At 35.0% G+C, this 27,708-nt stretch overlaps 1 protein-coding gene across 3 annotated transcripts; it reads left to right on the top strand.

Annotated features, from left to right (window-relative positions):
* Positions 1 to 10,328: 10,328 nt before the first annotated feature.
* On the top strand, positions 10,329 to 19,063 carry LOC113502366 (RNA polymerase II-associated protein 3-like). 3 transcript variants are annotated; one of them, XM_026883922.1, is made up of 10 exons: positions 10,329 to 10,438; positions 10,551 to 10,607; positions 10,906 to 11,019; positions 11,442 to 11,561; positions 11,979 to 12,106; positions 12,851 to 13,061; positions 13,751 to 13,942; positions 14,306 to 14,632; positions 15,352 to 15,544; positions 16,186 to 19,063. In XM_026883922.1, exons 2-10 carry the CDS (start codon positions 10,566 to 10,568, stop codon positions 16,272 to 16,274), a joined length of 1,416 nt encoding a protein of 471 aa, XP_026739723.1. In that variant the 5' UTR covers positions 10,329 to 10,438; positions 10,551 to 10,565; the 3' UTR covers positions 16,275 to 19,063. The 3 variants fall into 3 exon arrangements, with proteins under 3 accessions (XP_026739723.1, XP_026739730.1, XP_026739716.1); XM_026883929.1 differs by lacking the exon at positions 10,551 to 10,607; XM_026883915.1 differs by lacking the exon at positions 10,329 to 10,438 and having other exon boundaries at positions 10,445 to 10,607.
* The last annotated feature ends 8,645 nt before the right edge of the window (positions 19,064 to 27,708 follow it).

Raw genomic sequence — 27,708 nt, 5'->3', positions numbered from 1 at the left:
CCATTAGTCGCAGCGTTGATGCTATATAGCCTAAAACCTTCCTCGATGTATGGTATATTAAACACAAAAATATTTTTTCAATTCGAATTAGTATTTCCTGAGATTAGCGCGTTCAAACAAACAAACTCTTCAGCTTTATATATTAGTACATCGAAGTATAGATGTTATAAGTATATACATTTTACTTTACTGTTTTTTTCAAATAAAATTGCTGTCCCAAATATGTTCTAAAAAGCTGGCCACTCCTTGCCCATTTTGAGACCGCTTTCGACTAATTTAATGAAAATTGTAACTGATGAAACAATAAGTTATCATACTTAACTAAACTTAAATCAAAGATGGTACAAAAAAAAACCCAGATTCGTATAAATAGGCTGAAGAGCTAGAGAAAGCGGCATCAGAAATACTTTAGGTACTTGTGAAAATTTTAACTGTCTAGCTATCACGGTTCATGAGCTCAGCACCTAATAGGTACTAAAAACGTCCATTTTGTTAGTAAACAAGCTAAACATACGCTACAAAACATTTATGGAGGTTTAATTTAAATATCACAAAGGGCGGTGTTTTATTACAAAAATCATCAACATTTATAATTTACAAGAAATAACGTTATAATACGAGTAGTTCGATGTATTTGTTACAAGTTAAGCGCTATGGGGTAAATAGCTCAAATGGCAATCTGTTAGCTTGAATAGATGCTATTAAATAACTTGTTAATTAGTTTAAGACTGGTGTTACACAAGTAAATCTAGAAACTAGGACCTTCTGATTATCTATTCGTATTACTATAGGAGTGAACAGTTTGAGATGAAGATTTTGGCAGAAATGAAGATGTCTTTTTTGAAGTTTTGTAAACATCCCATCAAAATCAATACTTGTCAAAAAAAAACAAGTCTCGCAACTCAGTTGTTCTGCGGTAAAAAGTTGTGAGATCCATGTAATACCAATTCGGTTATTAATTTATTTAGTCTCTACTTAAGTGACTTTCTGTCTTAATACGTCCAGTCTCTAAGACCACAATCGTGGTCGATAACAATTGAAAATCAATTATATTGTGTCTGGAATCTCCGTACTCGAAGCAGTAAGTTGTTACGTAATAATTAACAGCATCTTATAGTGACGTATATCAATATTAAAATTCTTGAATGTTTTATATAAATATATCGAGACTTGGCCATCGCACTAAATAATTGAATAGCCTTATCTGATGTTTAGTTTGAAATATATATAAAAAATAAGATGTACTTCAATAAGATCACAGTAGTTATAGAAAACTTTATAAAGCCAAAATAATTTTAGAGGTTAGGTACTCAAACAAAAGTAGAAGATTCGTTCGGTTATCGTCATCATCAGCCCACATCATTCGTCCACTGCTGGACTTAAGTCTTCCCCATTGCACGCCATCGAGATCTATCTTCGGCTGCGCGCTTCCAGCGCCTGCCACACTAAACGAACACTTATCCTAAAACGAGACATTTAAAAATCACATCTACATAACGTAATCTATATACTAAGAGTTTCTTTGTTTGTTTGAACGCGCTAATCTCAGGAACTACTAATTCAAATTGAAAAAATATTTTTGTGTTAAATAGACCATTCATCGAGGAAGGTTTTAGGTTATAAACCATCACGCTGCGACTAATAGGAGCGAAGATACAATGGCAAATGTGGAAAAAAACAGGGCAGGTATAAATCATAACTTACATCTTCTAACCACGCGGATGAAGTCGCCGGCAACAGCTAGTATGTTAATACAATGCAAACTTAAAACTGAAGCAACTTTCGAAGAAATAGATCGTTCATCATCGTCACAAATGAAAGCAAAAGTGTTTTAATGAATGGTTAGAAATGACCCACAAAGCGAGAGCAATAGTTACGTTCGGGGCAGGGGTCAATGGCATCGCCTTGGCTGGTATACACGTTAATAATGTTAGTCTGTAATTGAGATGATGGTAGGTAAGTACTTGAGAATTAGATAAAACCTTCTTCAATTTTTAAGCTAGGAAACTCAAGTTTTTTGTTTTGTAATCTACCGTACGTGTATCTACGTGTACGTATATTATAATAGGTATACCTTATGTAGGTATATACAGAGATGTTATGAATATAGCATTTCGATTTCTGAATATACATACTTTTATTGGTATCGGATAAGGCTATAAGGGTATATTCAATAATTTCGGATTATCCTTTTTTCGGGACAGTTTCAGTTAAGAATGTCACCTTTTTGAGGAATCCCGGAATTCCGTTTAGCTGTCACACTGTTTCTATTCTACCCACCCGCCTAAATCCGGAGTTCCTTAAATCTTTTTTATGTTGGTTCCCGTTTTGGATGCGGATATCCGACAGTTTTGGTTACGGTTACAGAGCACCAAAACATCACTAGTATAATCTCTCTTAACAGTATTTGGTAGAGTCAGAGTAGAGTAGATCAATCCAATGCTAAAGCAGACCGAAATGACTGAAAATATATAGATCAGGTAAATTACCTGCTTGACGAACGACCTTGCATACACTATCAACTTCTTAACTCGAAAGTTTTTCTAAAGCAAAACGCACTAATAACTTTTCATTCGTCTCGAAGGCAAAAGTGATAACTTCGGCAGACTCACGACCGTTCAACCAACGAAGCAGTCAAAAGCAGTCACGAATTACCAGATATAAAATTATTTTAAAGAAGCCTGAACAAAATGACCTTTAAATCTTAATCAGGCGCACAAATAAACAAGTTTATACCAGCAATGACACAACCTAGTCAGTTCGCAATAAAATTAGAATCACGTCCTAAGCCTCATTACAACTATAAATCAAGATTGGCTGTACGCAAAATTTTTGGTCGTGGGAACATCTTTGCCCTATGTCTCAAATTGATACGGAATTTTTGTCACAAAGACAGATTTATTAATGTTTAAAGTTCATTTTATTAGGTCACGCATATTCACGCACGATATAATTGTACTTAATATGTTTGCTACAATTAATGGGTTACTTTTTGACTGCACGGATAGTCAATTGGTGTACAAGCAAAATAGGTAGACCTAGAATGAGCACTATGACCTAGAATGAGCATTTTGAGCGGAGTTTTATATTATAGGCTTAACAAGTGCATGAGATAAAAGCTCTTACAAATCAATCTTTGAATCTTTTCAATTTGATCATTTGGTTCCCCACAATACCGTTATATTTTTTTTCTGAGCAGATACACGTTGCGCCCACTAAGCTGGCACATTATTATAATATCTTTGACAAAAAAAGCATACAACCGATTTAGAGTGAACCTACTTAACCGAACTTGATGAACTTTAGGAGACCAAAATGACAGCTATTTCACTTAAAATGAAAAAAATAATCGGTTCATTCTGTATGAAGTTCTGAGGTAACATATAAAAAAAAATGCAGACGATTTTTTTCTAATCCTCCGTTTTGAAGAGGTAAGTTTGGAAGAGAGATAATACTCTATGCAGTGTATTGCTGTCAAGTTCCACAGCCATAACAATATTACTTCAATACCTAATACCATTGTAAAAAAGTTTTTGTGAAACTAATCGAACGCCAAAAGAAAATTGAAAATTATTTAACTAATTTATTTTATAATTACGAGTTCACGGCTAATAGACTAACAAAGCGATATTATTGATTTATAGCAGTATTATAAATAATATCAAGGCTTTACTATTGTATGAGTCGTTTTTTGCCATATCAGATAAACATTTAATCATAATAATACCATAACTGCCAATTATGTGATCATCCATACAGGATACAAATGTTTGGGGTTCCTTGAATAAATATTAAACCGGTATTGACTTTAAGATGGGTTGTGTGTGTGTGTTTAGATAAGCAGCCAAATCGATCTAGTTAAACTGGCGGCGGAATAAAAATATCAGCTGTTAGATTTTTTATCGACTCTCGCGGACTTGATTTTAATCCATGTTTCGCGGGAGGTTTTCACAAAAATTAAGTCACGTGCACAAGATAAACAGGATCAGAAGAAGCGTTTATGGATCTCAAAAATATCCTATTCGGGATAAGAACCAAGATTCTTACTGTTTAAGTACCTTAACAAATTGAATTATAAATAATACTACTTTAGCGTAATTTAATTTTTGCACATCATCAACATATCTAGGTTAAATTTAATTAATTATAAAAACTTACGCATTAACTAAGGCCTGTAAAATATGAAATGTTAAATATTGTAACGCACGACTCACCTTCTTAAAGTATTGCGGCAGCTTTCAATTTAGATTTTAATTACTGAAGTGTATATAATTTAATATCGTAATAAAACTGTTCATCGTAGTTGTATAATACCTCTGCCTGCCTTTTCGATGCTCCTTAATCCGATATCTCTCTTAAAGAGTAATGCAAATTTTACAAGCAAGAGACCTCAGGCCTCACACCTATTTAGCTTTTCGTAAAATCTGATCGACTCGGGATTGTTCTTAACTTGCACCCTAAATTAGTATCTAGCTTCCTTGGCATAAGGTTTATAACCTCCAATACACTTATTTAACTAATAAAGGTACTTTTAAAAGACGGATTCGCGAGAATATCGGGATGGCCAGATTAGTTTCGGTCGCTTTTAAAGGTAATACCGAAATTGTACGATTACATTACATTGATTTCCCTGTCATAATTCTATGGTATATAGTAAATAATCATCAGTTTAGCCTTTTCGAAATTGTGTTGGGGTCGGTAACGCAGTAAGTGACAAGGAGCGATTTTTCTATCTAACTATTTGTCTATCTAACCATAACAACACTCACTAACATACCGATAACCCTGGTCCGTAGTAAGACTGGATGTCAGACTTACTAGCTTCTGACTGTCCGTAACGTCTGTCAAGAATTTGTAAATAACAGAATTTTGTTTTAGAAGTCGGTTGAAAAGTAATACGTATGGAACCCATATATTTCTCGTGGTATATCCGTTGCAAGAGTTAATTTTTAAATGATTATATGATTGCCTTGTTCACACGATTGATTTCATGGTTTACTATAATCTTAGGTATAAATAAAGTTATATCATGATTTAAAATATCCTGTAATTTTCAGATCTGTAAAATTAATTTCTTCATTTATCGATTATAATAATTGCCAGTTATATGTTTGACCTTTTATTTAATACCTAGAAATTAGCTCTCACGTTTAAAACATAATTAAATAAACAATAAAATTATAATGGGAAAACGTTTAAGAAATCTCAATATCACACTTCATGAAAATAGGATCATAGGGTTGAGGAAAAGAGACAGAGCTATACACATCATATAGCGGCATCTCTCTTCCACAGCGGCATCAGTTTTACTTTAAGAGGTTTTGGTAAGCGATTCGACCCTAAAATGTTTGGAAGTTTATATTCTACTAACCTTCCTTTTGAACGCAGTCTAGTAAACGTTTAATACTGAATTGTCTATTTTTTTATAACGTACGTATTAGGTATTGCGACTATTCCCATGTTTCAAGCCTCGCTAAATAAGTACATTAACATAATGCAGTTTATTTTAAAATACTAACGATTTAAGAATTAAGACCTTAAAACTTAGGTAATCGATAGTCACAGGTATTTTCAAAAATAGAGCTTTTGAATTAGTTATTTTAAAATCGTCTATAATTGATTACTCCTTGTGTCCCGGTGATATTCACAAAAGTTTTATTTTCATTTCAAATGCATAAAAACATCTAAACTCATAATAAAATTAACATTCGTAGATTACGCAAATGATTGTCCTACGCGGGGATCGAACCCGAGACACGTCGCGCACACTTGGTTTAGTTTGTTGACCTTTACCCCCGGCTATATGTACACTTAAATAATATTATATTTTCAATATCTTTTATAATTAAATTTTGCCCTTAGTTATTCTTCAACGAAGATCGTCTATTAAACCTTTTAACCTATTGCGAAAGCCGAATTACTTTATGTAACCACAATATATCACAAATGGCCTTGGCACTAAAATCTGTATTATTTAACGAAAGCACGCATTCGATATAAATTATGATTGGTTCACTGTGTTACATGATGATAGCTATGAATTAATTAAATTGAAATTAAACTCTGTTATTTTGTTAATATGTTGATCGGTATTGCTTTAGCAACTTTTAAACTAGTGTGTGGGGTTTTCACCAATAAGGTGCGCAAAGGGAAACGTAAAGAAACGGGTACCCCCCCCCCTTTTTCTCAGTAAAACTCTGACACTCTTTTCTGCTCAATCCAAAGCAGGAAGATAAAATTTGATGGTGTGCGAAAGAGAATTAAAAAATAACTACTTCCACAGTAAGGAATCTAATCCTTGTGTCACGGGGGTTTTAAAATCATACAAATCACGGACACCCAGACTCAGAACAAGCATTCGTGGATCACACATTATGCTTGACGCGTCGCGAGTATCCGAGTTTTGAACGTTTGTTTTAATTTTGTGTGCTCTTTATATCTCGTTCGAATTTTATTCTATAAACAAGAATTGAAAGTTGAGGAAGGAATTTTGACTTTTGTTTTTTAGATGTTTTATTGGCATGTTTAACATGAATAGGTTTCTGGTCTTCTGAATAGCTATTAAATGTGACCATTTGAAATATTTAATTTACCTCATTTTGTTGAATGTTTTTGTTTCCTTTTCCTCATATTATTAAGGTCTTTATGCCTGTCTTGATGTGTTAAAAAACTCCGGACTTATTGACTACCTTTATGGCAGGAAATCAAAAGATTTAGAAGATAATGAAGAGACGACCTCCGTGGTCGAGTGGCGTACGCATCGGTTTCAAGGTGTCGCTAGCTCTGAGGACCCGGGTTCAATCCCCGGTCGGGTCAAAGTAAAAATTCATATTTCTTCATTGTCTCACTCAGGTCTGGGTGTTTGTGGTGGGTTCAGAACTATGTATGTGATGTTGTCCGCATTTATTATTAAAAAAAATGGTTCGAGTGCTAGTCATACTCGTGAGACAGAGGGCGCCGTAAAAAAAGGACAGAGAAAAATAATATCCCAGCTTTGTGACTGCAATCAAGAATAAAGATTACTCAATACTCAGTATTTATTCCTTCCATATTTTGCATGATTTTGTTTTACTTGCTATCAGAATAGAATTCTTGACATACAGGCTTATGGCAGAAGACGCCCTAACTTTGGGTACGAATTGGGCCCTAAAATAGACAGATTAACAAATGATAGTAATATATCTGCATTATAGGTAGGCACTAGGAACTCACCAAACCATTACTTACCTATGCTTTCATTTGTTCAAAGACAGCACGGATAGCTGAGTGGTTGAGGTCACCAAGCCAAAGCGCTTAGGTCAAGCTTATGCGTGATCCACGAATGCTTGGCCCGAACCTAGGTGTCTTTGTGAACACAAGGAGGAAACTATTAAAAGCCAGAGTCGTTTAAAAAATAAATAACACTTTGACGTGAAAGCTCATTACATAAAACAAAATGTCATCAAGATTTCTCACCGTCAACAGCGTACCAAATCATTTAACGACCGATCTTTTAGACAGTTTATAAGCCTAATCATTTGTCTTGTCATTAAGACATTAATTAAAGATCGTCCATTTAGTCCATTGGTTTCATTAATTACTCTGATTGTATAAGAGAGTGTACGCAATTAGAACTGGTACATCACTTTTGCAATTCGAAAACGAGGAACAAGGATTACGTTTCGGCGGCAAAACTTAAGGGCCAGTCCTGAGGGTCTACCACGATGTCTTCAAGCAATATTATTATGGATGAGGAAGCCTATTAGTTAAATACACAGTGTTGAGCAGCATCTCCCATCTAGACTTGCAATAATATTACGTAGCAGTAGGTCTTCAGCTGGGCTGCTTTGAAACAACGAGGGATTAGTGAAGGATCACCTTCAACCAGACATCTTTATGACAAAGAAATTTTTAAAAACAACTTTGTCGTTCTGAGACCATGTTTGAAAGATCCCGTGGTTCGGGCTCAAGCTTTTGAAAAGGCCCGGGGTGTCTTAGCCGGCGACATACCCTCATAGAGCCCTGGACGTGGGTTGAAATCATTCGCTTTTCACACCACGGCAAGAAAAATGAATGTATGGAGGACCCTGCTCAACGCTCATCAGAACGCCATGACTTCTACAACTGCAACACTCTGACTTCAAGAGGTGGAAAAGCTTTAAATTTTCGCTGAATCACCAAACTTTTGCTTACATGTGAAACCAAGTGTCATTACCATTTATGGGAAGTCATAACCGAAAATCAACAACAATGCAATTCTACTAAGATAGGAATCTTGGAAGATCGCTGTCAATAAGCAGTTATGTAACGAATAAATAACAAAGCAATTATGAAAGATGTTACCTATAATAATTGAAGTAATGAACTGAGAAAATTTCACTGTAAGAATACTATAGAATCATGATTGAAATTTTGCACAATCATCATCATTACGTAGGTACTCAGAACTTGGCTAATAGATAATTATCTGTTTAATTAATTTATATCTTGATAAGGATTTATTGCAATACGATAAATATGCGCTTTCTCGATTCATGAGCCACTTGAATTCCGATTCCATAATCCATCAAACGCAGTAATGCAATCGAATGTATTTAAACAGGACTAAGTAAAAAACTAAATACGGTCAGCTAAAAAAAGCAACATTATAAATTAACTGCACAAATAGCCGAGTTTTTCGCGAGCCTCTTTTCCGGGTGAGAAATCATCAAATGACTCCTTTCGCTTTGGGTTGAGTGGAAGGTATTGTCAGACTTTTACTGACTTAAATGGTTTTAAAACCTTTGCCTCGTGTGTTCAGCCGTCCCCTTTGTCAGCTTGACTCGCTTTGCTGAAGGAGTCGACCGCTTTCGTCCCCGCCTAGGATAATGCAGTTTTGTGACCCAAGAATACTTGGTCTGAGTCTGAAGGGACTTAATATTAATCTATTGCTATGGTGCTTTTAGGAAACAAAATAGAGTAATTGGCAGCTTGCATCTACTATAGATGAACCAACTATCATTCTTAGAAGTAGGTAGCTGAAAATTTGGATCAAATCGGATTGTTCATTTCCCTTTTTTTGCTGGCCATACTTAGGGTATTAAATCAATCATCAGTTTCCTTATGAGGTTAGATAGAGGACAGGTCATAGTTGATGAGGTTAACATCATGTCTACCCTAAGAAGAGACGGATTACTGCTGAGCTTAGATTCTGCTGAGAGACAGTTTAGCTAAATAGGCTTGCTACTTGAATATCTATTTATAGATAATTTAACATTACATAAAATAAAATAAAATTACATAGAAGGTCCTATTTAAAAGTAGTGTATTCGGACTCTATGCAGAGCTACTAAAATAATGGACTTGAAAAAAAATGCTGACAAAATATTACTTGCTAGCTTTTCGCCCGCGGCTTCGCCCGCGTGGAGGTCGGTTATATCGCGTTTCCAAGAGAACTCTTCAAAAATCTGGGATAAAAACTATACTATTTTCATTAAAATCAGTTTAGTGGTTTAGTAGGGATAATTTTTAATATTTTATCATATTACCAATGTCATAAGTTTTATGCAATTTAGGTTACACTTGAATCGCATAGCTACTTATTTCACAGCCCGACAGCTTTCCTTTCCATCCTTTTACAAAGAGTATTAATAATTCAGCTCCGTAGTCGATCAAATCGTAAATCTATAGAAATCTTATGTTCGCAAAATTTCATCACTTTTACTTCGTGCGCGAGCTCATCGCTCCTGACATTGATTGACGTTAAAATTTCAAAATGGATGACCAGTAAATTAAACGATATTTTAAATAGGTGTAATTATTAGGTAAATTACTGTAATTAAATTGTAAAATTAAGAAATGGATAACTGTTCGCTTCTTCAGAAGTGATTGTGAAAGAATTACAATAGCAACATTATGACCATTATTTTACGAACTTATGGGTACGTTATTATAAACGGCCTATATGTCGTTATAATCAACTACTTATTATTATTAAATCTTTATTAAAGCCGAATAGATTATTGCCGTACTACCTATCAAACCTACTATTGGGTATGGGTAACTAATAAAGATTGTAAGAATTAGTTTTGTTTACCCGTCCGTATTCAAAGTATAGGTACTATGTAATTATTTCTAAAAGATTAATCTACAAAAGTTTCTTTGCATTTACAAACAACATTTCGCTCGCACGCATGACATTTTTTTTTACAATTTAGTTTTTCGGATCATTTTTTAATTTATTAAGTTTTATTTAATGACAATAAGCCAGTTATATTTTATAATATCACAAATCACAATTTTTGAATTAAGCCAAAGTGTATACTAGAAACTAAACGCACTTCGTAAACATAGAAGATTCCCGAACGAAATCCGGTATTCGCCATAGTGATAGTGACTTGAGGGCATTGCCATGACAATTGGAATTTGTTTGACAAGTTTACGTTGATATCGCAACTGAAAATATCTATTGATCTAACAGGTAACGTTATACTGTGCTATATCCGTGTTAAATCATGGATAAAGCTTTTGAAATTCAAAAACAAGTGCGTGATAATGCTAAAGCATTGCAAACTTACATGACCGACTTGCAGAATTGGGAAGCAGAGATGAAAAGAAAAGAAGCTGCTTTGAACGGTGAATTCGAGCAGGTTTAGACCTATTACCGTTTTTTAATCGTAATTAGAACGTATATTATGTTATTAACTACATATTTTAGGTGTATGTTGGTTGTAAAGTCGTGTATTTTGTGAAGAAAGTTGTCATGTATGTAGTCAGGTTATGTTTAATGTTCTGTTAACAAAGAGCACAGAAAATTAATATTATTTTGGTGTAGCATTACTCAGCATTATTCCTTCGTGCAGACGTCACAATTGCTTGTTATCTGAATGCTTTATGTTGTGGGCAAGTGAGCGATATTCAATTTGTTTTTGTTTATTTTGAGGTTAGGACTTGCCTCCGGTCAGAAGTAAGGTGAAGAAAGAGAGGCCAGTTGTGGTGAAGAAGAAACCGGAGAAGAAAATTAAAGGTTCTGATTACTCATCATGGGACAAGTATGATGTTGTAAGTATTGCAGTCAATTTTATCCATACTTTCAATATTCCTTGCTGGCGTTGAATATGATACAGTAATATAAAGTACTGGAATAGACTTTATTGCAATTATAAAGTATTTTTGGACTTGGCTATAATTAATCCGTTTCTAATTCAGACCTTTACTTATTTTTTGCTCATAAATAATAATTTTAAAACTACCTGCATTTGAGCAATTTATATTTTTTTGTTTATCTCCTTACTTATCTGCAATTATCATGGCATTACAATTTATTACAAGGCTGTACTTTCTGGTACAGCCAACCAAACAATGATACCTGAATATCACTGCCATTTATATGAAATGCCATTACATCCATTCCTGTTTGGTTTATTTTTCTTTGTTTTTTGTTAACCTTTCCTATTATTCCCGTGTCCCAATATCTTTACCAGGATAAGGCATGTGAGGAAGTAGATATGCAAGATATTGGACCATCCTCATTGGACAGTAAGAAAAGTCAATTAGCCAAGCTGGAGAAACTACGGGAAGAAGCGCAGTACGAGAAGGAGAGGGTAAGATGAGAGATTTTTTTATTTAGACAACTTAGGTTTGGTGAATGGAATTCCACCATGTTAAGCAGAATACTGTAATAAGTTTATGGCTATCAAAGAACATTGTGTGATGTAGTACACTATTCCAAACTTCCATGAATTTTTTCAATTCATATTGAACAGAGGATCCGCATTTGATCCTTGTGTCACGAAGGGTTTCACAAAAATTAATCCTATGCTTCTATCCCTGTACCAAAGTACAGTGGATGTATGCAACATAATAGGGGTTTGCCCCTATTATGTTGCATACACGCCATACACTGGTTAGTTGTGATGACCTATCCATGCAGTCTTAACATTTAAAGTACTGTTGAATCAACACATGTGGCATAGCAACAGTCGAATAATAATTAATCAATTATTTGTTATGGTTTCCAGGGCAACACATTTGTGAAGCAGGAGAAATGGGACGATGCTATATCATGTTACAACCGAGCCATAGAGTTAGTGAGAGACGATGCTATTTACTATGCTAATAGAGGGCTGTGTTTCTTAAAGAAAGACAGGTAAACTGGAGTTTTAAAGATTTTACTTATTGTTCTGAAACTTTACTTTTTTTGAGAAGCTTGTGGCTAAGCTGTAACCGCATAAGTGTATCGATCACAGGTTAAGCTATGCTTGCCGCGGTTGGTCCGTAGATGGGTGACCATCTTTGTCATAACGAGTTCCTCCGTGTTTCGGACTAAATTGTGGGTCCCGGCTGTTATTCCTACATCTTTGACAGTCGTTACAGGTAGTCAGAAGCTTGAAAAGTCTGACAACCAGTCTAACCAAGGGGTATTGTGTTGCCCAGGTAACTGGGTTGAGGAGGTCAGATAGGCAGTTGTTCCTTGTAAAACACTGGTACTTAGCTGAAACCGGTTAGACTGGTAGCCGACCCCAACATAGTTGGGAACAGGCTAGGTCGATGATGTTCTGAAACTTTACATGGCACTTTTTATGCAAAAATCATTTTTTAAGATTGCGATAAGGGATTGATTTTTTATTAGAGACATCCTAGCATGTTGGGATTGGCTTCCAGTTTAATAGGATGCAGTAGCTCAGTACCTCCTCAACCCTGGTAACTGAGCAATAAAAAATCTCTCAGTGGGACTGGTTGTTAGACTTTCTAGCTTATAAATACTTGTAATGACAGTCAAAGAAGTGTAAAAACTACCGAGAGTCGAGACCTACAATTTATTGCTTCTTTCGAAACACTTTCGTAACACTTCATAATTATGTATTTAATAACAGTTATTGAAACATTGCAGCCTCCACCTAGCAGAGTCCGACTGTTCGGAAGCGATCCGGCTGGACCCGTCGTACGTGAAAGCGTACCAGCGGCGCGCGTCGGCCCGCGAGCGCCTCGGCTCGCTGCGCGCCGCCTCGCGCGACCTGGCGGAGGTGCTGCGGCTGGAGCCACACAACCACGCCGCCAGGAAACAGCTTGATGCCATCAAAGCGAGGATGGGGACCAAAGGGGTGAGTGAACTTGAGTTTTTTTTTTTTGCTCTGCGGCTTGAATACATACGGTTAAGTAAAGTTGTGTTTAAAAGTAATTAGTATATTTTATTAAAGAAAAAAATGCTTCCGCAGTAAGGAATTTAATCCTTGTGTCGCGACAAGACACCCAGACTCAGGACAAGCATTCTTTGATCACACAAATGCTTGTTCTACGCGGAGATCGAATCCGCGTCACGTCGCGCATAACGGGTTTGGTGTAATGACCTCAACCACTCGCATATCCACGCAGATAAATTGATCTCTTCAGAAAAGATCGGCCCTTTTTGGTTTTTTGTTTGATTTTTAGTAATTCAGCTAATAAAGATCATTCAAAAAAGCACTAAGTTCCTATTATAATAATAGAATTTAATTTATAAAATTTTCATGGCACTTGGCAACTAACCTCAACTCAACTGCATCTTGTCGCAAAATATTTTCCCTACTCCTATTAAATAAATACTGCTTCATTTCGATGCAGGTCCCAAGACAGTAATTTTTTTCTATAGGACACACCAAGCTTAACTGCTAGGTGATTTTCGCTAGTTATCATAGCTTATCCTGTTTACAGGAGTTGCAACGTATGGCGAACTACTAGCTACGAATAATTTGTATAAACACAATTTTCATACATTTTTGCCTAATCAAATCTTATTTGTTTATATTTACAGGCCAAATCAAAATCATCACCATCATCAACACCTACAGTTGAAAGTAAACCACTGACCAAGCCGACACAGCCAAAGATAGTGGAACTCCCTCCAGAACCAAAGGTCTCTGCTGATGATGAGTGGAGAAACGGAGCGGGAGAGAATATTATGGTCATTAAACCTGTTAAGAAACCACCGCATTTGAGATCGAAGGTAAAGATTGTTTATTTGTTGCCTTAAATGAAATTTTGCTTCTTACATGGTCAAAAGTATGCAGATGCATGGTGATCTGCTTCTATTTCTTTATAATATGTATTTTTAGGAGTCCGTTCCCATAGGGTAAAATGAAAGCCTACTGAGCCACTGCTGTCCGTCCGTCGGTCGCCAGGCTGCATGACATAAATGTCATAGACCGATGACCAATTGTGGAGACTAATTTAAAATCCGAATTTGTCTTTCTCTGTCCTATTTTTTACAGAACTTGCAGTATTGCAAGTGTGGTTCGCGCCTTACCGATTTATTTAGTTTTATCATTTAAGTTGCGGCTTATTAAACTTGAAATTTTTCACCTTACAGCGCCCCCTAAAATCAATTCCAATCCAAGAAATCCAACTAGGCAAAACGACACCAGAAAAGCCGCCAACCCGTCTCAAAATCATAGAAATAGACGACCAAACCCATGGAGACTCCAACAACAACGATTCTAATAAAATCGACGATACTCCGAAGAATATGAAAGGGGAAGGAGACGTCGCTAGTCCAGAGTCGGTGAAGCTGGTCACTGATGGTGCAGTCAAGGAGAAAGATGTTAAGACTTTAGTCCCTCCAACCAATAGTGTTCAATTTATGTCTGAATGGAAGTATTTGAAGGGACAGTGGGAGGCGCGGTGTGAATATCTAAGTGTGAGTATCCGTTTTATTGCACTTTCATGAGAATGATTCATGCTTTTAAGATGCACTAGTTTCGGATCCAACCGGAGTCCTTCATTATAAACTGACGCGGCGAGATCGCTAGTTGAGCTAGTTCGATAAATACGCTTGAGAAACATGTTTTAAGAAGCACAGTAAATTGTTTTAGATGTTGTTTAATTTTTGTCATTGTTAAGTGAAATCTAGAGGTAATTAGACTATTTCGGACAATTAGTTAAAGCCATACTTACGAGTAAAAGTTTGGTTCAATATTTATTCTCAAAGTAGAAAATTTGGACTCCATCGAACTGAAAACTTATTAGGTTACTTACTAAATGTCTGCAAGCTGGCGAAACGATGTAAGTCTCGAATGAAGTCCTTTAAATCAATTAACAAATTTTCATTAATTTCGGTTAATTTGAAAATTTATAGGTTTTTTTCTCATGACAATAAAGAAAGACAAACATAAATAAAAAGTTTTAAGATTTTAGATATGTGTATTAATAAATACAAGGTGATTACTGCTTCCTCTCCTCGTAAGTTTATTTTGTGTCCGACAGGTTTCATAATGATTCTGTATCATTATATTTTTAAGTACCACCAAGTATTGAAAGTCAAACTTTCTATTTTTTATCAAAAAGCTATGCTTTTAATATTTCGAATCGAAAGCTCTCACATAAATATAACGCTAATAAATTTTAATCATCTTTCAGATAATCGAGCCCTCAAAGATCCCGTCGATATTCGCCAACGCGTTAGAGAGCGACGTGTTGTCGGACGTGGTCCGCATCCTGCACGACAACAGCGACCGCTTCGCCGGGCGCGTGGCCGCCTACCTCACGCAGCTCAGCAACGTCAAGCGGTTCTCAGCAATCGCTATGTTCCTGTCGCCTAATGATAAACAAAGTAAGGGATCTGATATAGTTTAGTCATAAAATATCATTGGAATGCTACCTTGGTGGGATATCCTACTATTAATTGAATTATTAACGAAATATCCTGATATTATTAACGAAAATATTTGTATTTTATGAATGTTTGTATATATAGTTTACAACCAGTGCTTAGGATTTAATAATTAAGAACTCGCTTTAGATAATAATTAAACTTTAATACAGAGCGACCCGGTACAATATAATATTTTTATGAGCGCACGAAACATCCGTCACGCCACTGTGGTCCACACGTTAGATGCGTGAACAGCCAGGATTAACACGCTAATCGCTATCTTAAAATCGGGCTAAATACTATCCTATGTATTTAGCCAGATTTTAAGATCGCGGTCGATTGATTCTGCGGGCTCACGGGCACGGGGGGCGGGCTAGTTAAAGATAACGGCAAAGTTCTCCCTCTGCACAACAGTCTGCCATGCCCCACTCCGTTAGGTCATAGTCATTAGGAATAACTTAAATAAAATGTAAAAAAAATTGTCATCATGCATGGACCCAGACCCCAGGGCAAAGCTGTTTCATCTTGTAACGCAGACAGATTTATATATTTTTATATATATATAATATACATACTTCATTATACATTTTTATTTTCAGTGCTCAACAAATTGCTCGACCACTGCAAGGTAGCAGAGAACACAAGTGAAGACGCCATCGCCGATCTGAAGAACAAATACGAACTTTAATCACTTAGTTATATAAATATATGAATAATTTCCCTTTGAAATGGTGCTTGCAAAATCCTATATGACACATACTTTTAAATAATAATAAAGAAAGAAATAATTAATAACCTCAAATATCAATGACCTTCTTTGTTAAAACAGAAACTTTGGATGGAAACACAGAACAGAAAATCTCAATTTTCTATAGATCGTTAACGCCATGCAACGTTGTGTTTCTCTCTCTCTCTCTCTATTGGAACAGAAAAGTAGAAAAGGAAATTCTCAAAGAGCGGTATAAGGACAAAATATTATTTCTAATTTTTACTGTTCCGGATTAATTTCGTTGCGTGCTCCAAGATAGTCAAGTGTTTCGTTTTTTTTCGTTCATTTTATTGTAGATCGTGGCTTACAGGAGTTACATTGACGTCAATGTATGGTGCTTTGTCCCATTTAAAAAGATTTTGACAGTGCTTTGTCTTGTCTAAAGCAATGTTGAGATACTTCCTTTTAGTTTTGGTTTATCAAAAATAAATTGTTTATATATGATAAATTACAAAACATCGATTTTTAATTTATGATAGGATGTTTTTTTCTCTCAATCTTGATCACTCCAAATGTATGCTACAAAAGTTCTCTTTTCAACCATTTTATGACTATAAAACAGTTAAATTTATCTATCAAATAAAATAAATGCAACAATTTTACTTAGTACACACGCCACATGATAATACACAGTCATGTAAGAGAAATATATAATTAAAGAAATAAAGTATAATAAACAAATAGTTCGCGTTTTAATAAATACAGTTAATCAAATCTTATATACATATAAAATTCTCGTATCTGTACTTTATCACCATAATCCTACGAAATGGATAGACCGATTTTAATCAAATTTAAATATTTAGTAGCTCTCAAAATCGGCTACTATCCATTTTATATACCCCACAATGATAAGGTTCGTCCAACCCTAACCTCTTATTAGTGTACGATGTTTTTTATACAACATAAATTCCCTATTAATAATAATAATATGAAAAAACAATGTTTGCAGTGTTAGCTATTATATAACTTTATCTGTACATGAGATGATATTATTTTACTTCATGTAGCAATTAAGGCGAGAAATGAAGTTGTATTTATAATGACAGATACTTATATTTACAACCAAACCACATGCATTTTAATCCTATTATAGCGTCGAATATAAAAGCCGTAAATTAAGATTACAATAAAACTCATTTAAATAGTCAATTATAATATTCGGTTTTGTTAATTCAAGACCTTATTAAACACAGTTAACTATCCCGTTCAGTAAAACTAGACGGGTAATATAACTGGAATAGGATTTTTTATTAAAAAATATATAAAATTCAGTCAATATTTATTACATGAATGCATTTTAAATAGGTATATTTGCATATGGGATTTTGCAAATGCTATTATCATATCATTACTTGAGATTCTAGAAATAAGTGGATTAATAATTGTTTTATAAGCAACGCAATAGCGATTGGGGTCTAAATAAAGTAAAAGCCTGCACACAGGGTATCTGCATGGTTCTGTTAAATGACAGAAATATTGCTTTAAAAAAATAAATTATATTTAACTTTATAATAATAATTATGCAAATCAGATCTCTCTTTGACAGTCATATCCCTGTTGCGTTGTTTATGTATTAAATACAACGTGTATCAAAATAAACGCAAGACCCTACAAGGGGACATTGTATTCGTCATTTTAAACAACTTTTATCATTGGAATAGATGACTATAATCGCGAAAAAAAAAACGAAATCTCAATACACATCTGAGCGCACGACTTGATAAAAAATGTACTGAACAGCATTTTTTTTGCGTTTGCAGTATTGGTTCCATAATAAAAGTTGTTCATAATGATGAGTGTAGCGACAGCTTTCAAGGTTTATTCTTTAACACGTTGTATAATTTCAGTTGCTGCTGATTTCAGAAATTCGGACCCTTTAAGTCTGTTATTGAATCAACTGACCCCTACAAAGTACTGTAAACGCCGAATCAAATGACAACTATTCAAAGAAAATTTAATATCTTTGACTGGTCGTAATTTTTTGATCAACCAATAACAGTCGAGAGCAGTAGATTTGACAGATTGTCTATTTCTTAAGTCCACTTATTTCTAGAATCCATAATAATTGTCACGTGACTTCTAAGTCTATTTGAGAAAGGAACAACTTCAATATTATAACGTTACACCTTTCAATATTAAAATTTGTTTTGATCGAGACGGCACACTCATCCCCCACAATGATAATAGTCCTGCCTATGACTCATAGTCAAACGCACCTATTATTGATAAACAACTAACGTTAAGAGCTAGCAGTCACTGGCATTTGCAAGACAGTCGGGCAACTGTCTCTCAACTAAAAAGAAACTGTATTGTCTGTTATAATAAGTTATTTATTAAAGTGACCATGACTCATTATAGTTAGTAAAACTTAAAAACTATCACTGTAAGAGACCAGTATCGTATCGTCGACAAAAAGTTTCGGTTTAGCTAAAAGACAGTTGGAAGACTTTCTTGATAGTACTTTTTTGCATTTAGGTTTTAATTATAAAATATTTATTTCAATGAATGGAGTAAACAGAAAAAAGGAGTCCACTCATATCGTGTAACGTTACAAAAACTACGGAGTCACGTGACATTTCGAATCATTTATTTGTTAAGTCATTATTGTGACGGAATTAGGTTTTCTTTTTAATAATTATGGTGCAGAGTAGCGTTTTGAGTTCTGTGATTGATTTTAAGCCCCAATTATAGATTATGGATTTTTATGTTCTTGTTTTATTTCACGTAGGTACCTATACTACCTATCATTAAACCTTAAAGAAAGCATGCCCCATGTCTAATATTTTATTGTGATCTCATAATTCTGCATATTATTGGAGGTAATGGTCACAAGATTAACAATTATTCACAAAACGTTTTAAGAAGACGTCTAGGTGACGTTTAGCTACGTTTAGCTATAACTACGTAATACTATTATTTCCAATATTTCCTACAAACTCATGTTTTTAGATTTCCAATTAAAATGCCTAACCAGTGCAGTCAACAGGTTCTACTAATTGATTCCAAGTGTCACCACGACTAGCAGTAAAGGGTTCTCAACTAAAGGACTCTCGGGCAAAATTGGTCCCTAACTTTAAGCGTGATTCTTAAACCCCTAATACTGCTAGCATGAAGGTAGCGTGACCCTATATCGGAATATTGGTTGGAGCTAAGACTTCGTAGTACTAATTTGGTTACGCTATGTAGAAATGTTAGGTACCTATTAAAATGGGATAGATTTCACAGGGTGTATAGACTTGTAAGTAATATTCTTCTTTTCTTCAGTACTTTAAAAATAAATACCCCGCTACCGCGTCAGATTATGATTAAGGACTCCGGTTGGGCCGAAAACTAATCGGACAATTCTAATAATACGTGAAGGTAAACTATAAAGATAACTATAAATAGAATAACAGTTTTCATCAATTTTGAAGTTACTAATAATTACTTGTTCATAAAAGTAGATAATTTACACCATTAAACGTAAGGATCTTTTTTAAATTACTCCCAAAATGACTACCTACTTAATCACCTTTTCTTGTTTCAACATCACAAAAATGAAAAAAAACATTATCGGAAAAAAATATTATAGGTACACGCTACGAAAAAATATTTATGATACACATTTTGATTCCAAATTTTGTCCATCACAAATAAAACAACTGCATACTATAAACATTCTCAATTCATTGAAATGAAACTACTTTTACGGATTTTATCGCGGTTTAATTTTAGATTTTAGTTCCCGACGTTTACGACGAATTAAACCGCGATAAAATCCGTAAAAGTAGTTTCATTTCAATGTCTAACATTCGCGTAAACCTAAGAGATTCTCAATTCAATTAAAACATTGTGATAAAGATAAAGACGTTAACATACGCAGAAGAGGAAGACAATACAATTTGTTATAAGATGAATTACGTAGGCTTGACTGGAATCAATTAGAGTTGTCTTGTGATGAAATGGGACCGGTAGGCCGGGAGTTCGGTCTTAGATTTGATAAAAATATTAAAAATGTGATATTTCATGTATAACACATATCGTGTATCAAAACGATAAGAGTAGGTATATTAAGAGCTTGGATATTAAACAAATTGAAAAGGAAACGTACGATTCAATATACACAAAATACAAAATTATCAAAATTTTGTTGCTAGCTTTAAAAAAAACATGTCCCCCACACATTTACTAGATACTTTATTTTTCGTTAACAGTTTAAAATAATTGCCTATCATAATAATAAGGGAATTTTATTGTTCAATTAAAGCATCACAAATTAATGACATCGGCATAAAGTACTTATTCAAACAATCAATTCAGCATATCACTTCTAAAAATATTGGAATGAAAATTTACTCAAACATCTTTTGCGAGTCCAACTCCCGGGCTACCGTGCAGTCAAGTGAAAGAAAATCCTGAAATAATAAGGAAAACATTGTATCTGTGTGAGAAGGGATTACTGACGGAGTCAGATTGCATCGTTCCAACATCATTCGTTATTTCTTATAAAGAACAAACAATAATTTGTCTGTTTGTCTGCATGTTTTATGTTAGTTAATGACTGTGTGTACTTATTTAACTTATTGACCTATATTTTGTTATAAGTAATTGTATTAAAACTGTTGTCAGACTATCTAGCTTCTGACTACCCGAAACGACTTTCAAAGATGTTTAAATACAAACTGCACCCAATATAACGTGACTTCTGAAACACGGAAGAACTCGTTATAACATATATGGTCAGTATGGTCACCCATCTCCGGACTGACTGATTCAAGTGTACCTTAACCTATGATCGATCAACTTGTGCAGTTATAGTTTTAGCCACAACCTCCTGAAAAAAAAAATGGTAATAAACTTTAACACCTAGTTCTCGTAAATGCAAATGATTGATCGAGTTCAGCGTTTTCCTGCATTTTTAATGCAATCACATAGTTCTATCGGTCGTTATTACCGCAGCTAATTGCCGTGCCGTCGATGCCGGCGTGACCCACTTAATTAGTGTCATATCACGCTGGTATTTCCCACAGGGTAGGCAGGGCAGTTGACTACACAACTATCCTGACGTCACACAGTTTTCCAAAAAATATTGAATACGTATTTTTAATTTCGTCACATCATTAAAAAGTAAGCAAGATAAAGAAGCACTTTTGTTCGGTAGTGGGGGCTAAAGCATTACTTGCTAGTAAAAAGCGTACTGGTAAGTGACGTCACACGAGATTTAAAATCATTGTGTCTATCACCTTCATTTTTTGTTCACGAGATAGAATAAATGATACGTTACCAATATTTTTTGGAAATCGGTCTGACGACCTAAACAGTTTATTTGTCAAAAACCCTATTATTATCAAAGTGTCTTCATCTAAAACATTTTCGGCCCATTAATGTCTACCTAATATAATATGTTCCCCAGAGATTGAAGTCCAGTTTAGTTTTTTGGTAGAAATAAACTTATAAGTGTTCGCCAATAAGAATCGGTTCGGGAAAGTTTGCTTCCTAAAAATAAACTTATAAGTGCTTGGCAATTGGAATAATTCACAGGTCTTGGTTAATCTCTCTGATTGTCTTGTTCTTAGCTTTTTGGTGAATCGGTCTCAATTATTGTAATTATGATTTTCACCAAAAATGATCTAGTAGCAAATATGTTTATTTTTTGAGTTCTGTACTCAATGTGTAAAAACGAAATCCTATTGCTGATTTCTTTGCTCTCCGTCTTTCTATTAGTCGGTCATTCCGAAGCCAGGCAGTAACTCATGAACCTATATAGGGACCTAATTTTAGCTGATAGTCTTTCTGATACCACCTTATAAATAAATACTAAAATAAACTTTAAGGGTAAGTATCTGCCACATATATTATACATTTGAGGGATACCAGTGGAGGGATAGTTGGTTTATCACCCAAACAACTTGTTTATTTTCAGCCTATCTATACAGAACCTTCTACGTCGCGAATTTGACTCGCACCTATTTTTCTAAATACAGATAGAGCCATTTACTGAACATCTCTAGATCAGATTTTCACCTAAATAAAGCTAATAAAGACTTCTAATTAATAATTCAACCTCAACAAGATAAATCCATTACTTTTTCCCAAACCAAACTTGGATGCCCACGGTCTAAACAAACTAAATAAATCTTCAACTCTTCCTCTTAAAAAGTTAACAAATGAATTCTGAAATCAGATAAGGCTCGGTCGAGTAATTTTTCATGGCCCCGCTGCACTGTACTAATTAAAGTACCATTAGCAACCTCATAAAATATAATTAATTAGAGAACTTAGTCGCGTACTCAATAGAATTATTTCATGAATGAATAAACAGGTATTTGTAGGGTGTCTCCAAGTTCGTGATTAGTGTGTACCTTTGTAATTTAAACAATGTTTAGCCTAATGCCCCGTAGTAATAATGTGGAAGAGAGATGCAGCTACAATCATACTAATATTAGATTAAGACGTGACGAAGGCACTCAGGTAGGTAATTGAATTTGTATAATACAAAGTTTCTGAGCGATGAGGTATTTTGCACAATACGTAATTGTTAGGTGATATTTATTTCAAAAAAAAACAAACTGATAATCACTAAAAACCTAAAAAATTACCCTTTTTTTAAAATACTTATCTCTACTTATGTCTGGATTTAATAGTTCATGAGATACAGCCTGACGACAGACAGAAAGCAGAGCATTGGTAATAGTCTGCCCGTGATCATAATACCTGCAAAGGTTTCGAAACGTCGGGAACTGAAATCTAAAATAAAATCCGTAAAAGTAGCTAAATTTCAAGGCTTCTGCTTTTACCCCTTAGGTACGGAAGTCTAAAAATTGTATTATTATAAAAAAACTCGGTATGAGATAAACGAAAGAAAATAAACTGCTATAACCCCGTTCGGGGTAAAGCGAAGAAAATAGCTTCCCCTTAACCAGTTATCCCAATAAAACAATTAAGAGGGTCACTCTAGTGGCGTCCTACTTTCGAGGTTAACAACGAGATGAATTATTATAGAATTGTTTTGATCTTGCCATTGTCTCTTGGAGTCTTTATTTACTTAGCGAAAGATATTGGTTTTTATTTATGGTCGAAGCTTCGAAACTTTCAATTGTTTTCAGATAGATCCTGGGCACTTTTTGTTTTATGATTTTCAATTATTTTTCATTTTAGGAGCTACTTTTTTTGTTTTGCGGGCGTAAAAGGCGTTTGGATTTGCCGGACTGGGGTAAATAAATACGGATTTTGATATAAAAACTCTTTTATTATTTTAAGTAAATGTGCACTCCTAGGGCGCTGAACTCTCACGTCCCCTCAGGTACAGGCTGTATTTGTATTTCACTAAAGCTTCATAATACGGCTTCCAAAGCAAAATTGAACTAAGCTCGGCTGTACGATGGTAAAATGAACCTTTGTATTTCCAATACTTATTGTACCGAAAATCGAAATTGTGGTCGAAATTGGTGGAGGCTGTGTATGGAGTTAAGCTAATGCTTTGTTGAAAGCTCATGTGTGGTTCAATTTCTCGTCATATTTAACGAAAGACCTCCCTTAAAAGTTTTGCAATGGATTTATTCTTAGAATTTGATATCAGGAAATACTTACTTTCGGTTCGCCCTGCCTTCCAAGAAGTACAAAATACTTTCAAGCTCTTCTGAAACATAATTAACTCGAGCAAAAGTAATATTTGTTTTTAAAACGTGTGATTGCGACTGACTTCTTGAAAAGTTATTTCTATAATAGAAGGTATTTTGTGTTAAAGCTTCGGTTCTTCGAATCGAGGAACTCCAGGAAATCTGAACGGGAAAGCCAAGTGCCAGGAAGTAGAAGCACAAGGAGTTGTTGAAGGATAAACTTATAAATAAGTAGGTTACAGGAAGTATTTCGTCCTTCCTTTTTTGCGATGAAGACTTAATTACTTCAACTCATGCCGTAACGTATGAGTGAGGATATAAGGATCAAGGAGTCGCTTCCCCTGCTTGCATGACCCGTACCTGAGAGGTGGGCAAATAGTGCCCCAACCAACATTCAAGTCTGCCTCTATTGTATTATTACAACTTATTGCAAACCTCAAAGCATGTAAACTGTACCACCATGAGTTCAGAAATAACAAGAAAGTTATTATCCAACATAGGTACGATGTTGGATAACAATACTCTCCGGCTCGCCATTGGTTTGCGTTTGGGTGTACAATGTGTCGCATCTCATCTTTGCCAATGCGGTGAAAGAGTCGATTGCCTTGGTCATCATGGCCTGTCCTGCGGCAGGAGCGCGGGGCGTATACCGCGTCATGCAAATATTAATGACATCATTCGTCGTGCTCTTGTCACTGCTGGTGTACCTGCCGTTTTAGAACCCAATGGTTTGGTACGCAACGATGGTAAGAGACCTGACGGAATGTCATTGCTGCCTTGGAAATTGGGTCGGCCTTTGGTGTGGGACGCGACGTGCGTCGACACCCTCGCGCCATCCCATGTTCTAAGTTCAGCGGTCTCGCCGGGCGCTGCTGCTGGAGCCGCGGAAGCCCTAAAACGGCGGAAATATAATAACCTTGTTGGTAATTATATTTTTGAGCCGTTTGGGGTCGAAACGTTCGGGACATGGGGACCAGGTGCACGAGTTCTTTATAAAGAACTCGCAAAGCGTTTGGTCGACTCTACACGTGATCAGAAGGCTGGTCTATATTTTGCCCAAAGAATTAGCATTGCCATACAACGTGGCAATGCAGCCAGCCTTCTGGGCACGTTTCCCGACTTTGGCAGGGATGAGGATATCTTTTTTGACGCTTTGTAAATAATGCATATTTTTCTTTTTATACTATATAGCTTTCAAAATGTAAATATTAGTTTAGTTTAGTTCCTAGATACTACTAATTTTAGATGATTAAGAAGGTTAAATATTTTTTAATTAATTGTATACAAGAAAGTGAGTGTAGAAAATCGGGGGAAAATGAAGAAGTCGGCACGAAAAAACTCAAAGCCACGCAGAAAAAATCATGAGCATTCCTGACAACGGTCTCTAAACACTTCGGTATAAGTTTAACGAAGGAAGACAATCTTCGACCATTTTGCCTAATTCTAATCAAACTGGATTGGCACTTGACTCCAAATGTTCAAAAGGGGACACATTGTACTACATAATAGTAAAAGGCTTTTCGTAATTACGAAGCCCGCCCAAACAATATGAAGGGAAGTTCATTATGGAGGTTGCATATGAGAATTACTTTGGGAATATTTTCTGGAGTGTTACGGGTCAATTTTGGAAAAGTTTCAAGTGTTGATACAAAAAAGTTTGTTGATCTGTCAGAACAACCATTGTTATTGATTTATTAAGTAATTGATTTTCTAAATGTGTGAAGTTTTTTTTCTTTGAGGAAAACGACTCACGTTTTTCCGGAATCTAACATTTAATCCGTGGATGGGTTTCACAAACATTCCAGTCACATCCACAAAGACACCCAAAATCAGGACAAGCATTCATGCATCACACTAATCAAAAAAATCTCGGGAGCTAGACTTCAAGTTACCCTTGACTGAGTATGAGGTATAAGTTTTAGACTGAAAAATAAAGATCGAGTGACAGATGTAAGAGGCATGTTTCAGGCGTTAATATACTTGTTCATTTATTAAATCATCTCAACTAACTTCAACGCAAGTATGAAACAAAAACTTCTCTCATGCGAATAACATGAATAGAGGTATTACCTATTTAAATGTGCACGCCATAGAAATAACTGTAAAAGTGCTAAAAGCTTAAGAGAGGTGTTTCTATTTAAGAAGATTATTGGATTAAATTATTAGATGAAGCACTTATTTTTACTAATTGAAAAGAAATAGATAATGACATTTTATTTTTACGGTATTATCTAATTAATCTATAAGAATTGTTAAAGAGAAAGTATTTGAAGATAGTGAAGCTTATTTCTTAGTAATAAGGTTTTTGCCCACCAGTGGGATAAAAGAAAGCTAGGTCATTGCGTCAATAAGAAAAGAAGGTGATATTTTCTTCGAAATGTATTTGTTTAAAGAAACTGTACGTAAATATGATGTATGAAAATCTATATCTATGTATGAAAGTGGATAAAGTTTAGAGATTTCATTTTAAAATCGTTCTCAGCATCCGACTGGATCACGTTTGGTGCTACTGTTGTGGGGAATAACTCTGTATCTGGTTAATATTAAAATTGATTCTTGTGAATTTTTGGTTTGCCACTTACGTCCGTTGTAATGTTTATTTGTAGTTATATTACCAAGTAAATTCATTTTGGAAAGTGATAAACAAAAGATTGTTGCCTGGTTAGTCTTTTTTGATAAGTTTTTCACACATGCAACTAACCAAAAAGTAGGTAATCTTTTTGATGGATTTTTTTAACAAACATTACTCCTTCACGCATTTCTCTGCAAGGACCTCCATTTTCTAGTAGTTATTACTTCTTCATTTTGCCAATTCCCAAAAGACTAGAATAATACAAAATTAAAGCAAGCAATTAAGGTAAAACTTATGATTACGTTAGACCTATCCCAAACACTCTCTTGTTCCGTTTTTTTTATTGAGCTCACTGTGTCCTGTACCTGCGCAAAAGCCTTCAAATCCTTTACTATTCTCTATTCTTACTCCCATTACTTTCATACCTAAAACAATTTTTCATAATAATTTCGTAAAATATTTCTACGCATTGTCCAGATGCACAGTGCTGAGTCACAGCACACAAAATCACTGGTTATATCGAGCGGCTCTCGATCGCTCGTTCTTGTGTTAATATCCTCGTATTTGCTCAACTTTACTCAGTTTCCATTCGACGCCCTGACATGTGTTTATTTTACAATTTATATCTTGAAGTCTGAAAAGTTTATTTTTTCGACTTCTGAAGCGGATGGTGATATAACGAAGGTGAGTCGGATTCCGGACGTTGAGAGTTCAAATAGGCTGAGGAAAAACAAATTTATAAAAAAAAACATCCAACATATTTTGGACTGTAACAGTCGTAGCTTTACCTCGATTTTAAATCTTACTATTGCCTTGTAATAATATATTTCGTAAGCCGGATTTATAATAATTTATTGATCTATAATATAATAAGTTAACGTGCGCGTCTCTATCGGGATTTATTAGTCTTGTTATAGTGGCAACAGAAACACATTATCTCAAAATTCAGCCTGTTTACTGACGGACGGACTGACAGACAACGAAGCCTCAGTAATAGGGTTGCCCTATAACTCCCTGATATGTAACCCTAACTTATTTTCACTACGAACTATATTTGAGTTTTCCTTGAAACGGTTTCAATATAAGATTTTATATTGGGCTACGTTTAAACTTTCAATTTTAGTTTCGGAGACGACCAATAGTGCAAATATGTATTGCGTACACGTGATACGACTGTGCC

This window comes from Trichoplusia ni, chromosome 2, assembly GCF_003590095.1.
Source record: "Trichoplusia ni isolate ovarian cell line Hi5 chromosome 2, tn1, whole genome shotgun sequence".
Classification (NCBI taxonomy): Eukaryota; Metazoa; Arthropoda; class Insecta; order Lepidoptera; family Noctuidae; genus Trichoplusia; species Trichoplusia ni.
This window is presented reverse-complemented; position numbering and strand designations above follow the sequence as displayed.

What these genes read in the sequence shown, in the direction of transcription:
- LOC113502366 (XM_026883915.1), top strand. Translation starts at nt 10,473, where the DNA reads ATGGATAAAGCTTTTGAAATTCAAAAACAAGTGCGTGATAATGCTAAA. An exon ending in CGCAGTACGAGAAGGAGAGG is followed by an intron (nt 11,562 to 11,978) that starts GTAAGATGAGAG and finishes TATGGTTTCCAG; the next exon opens with GGCAACACATTTGTGAAGCA. An exon ending in GTCGCCTAATGATAAACAAA is followed by an intron (nt 15,545 to 16,185) that starts GTAAGGGATCTG and finishes TTTTATTTTCAG; the next exon opens with TGCTCAACAAATTGCTCGAC.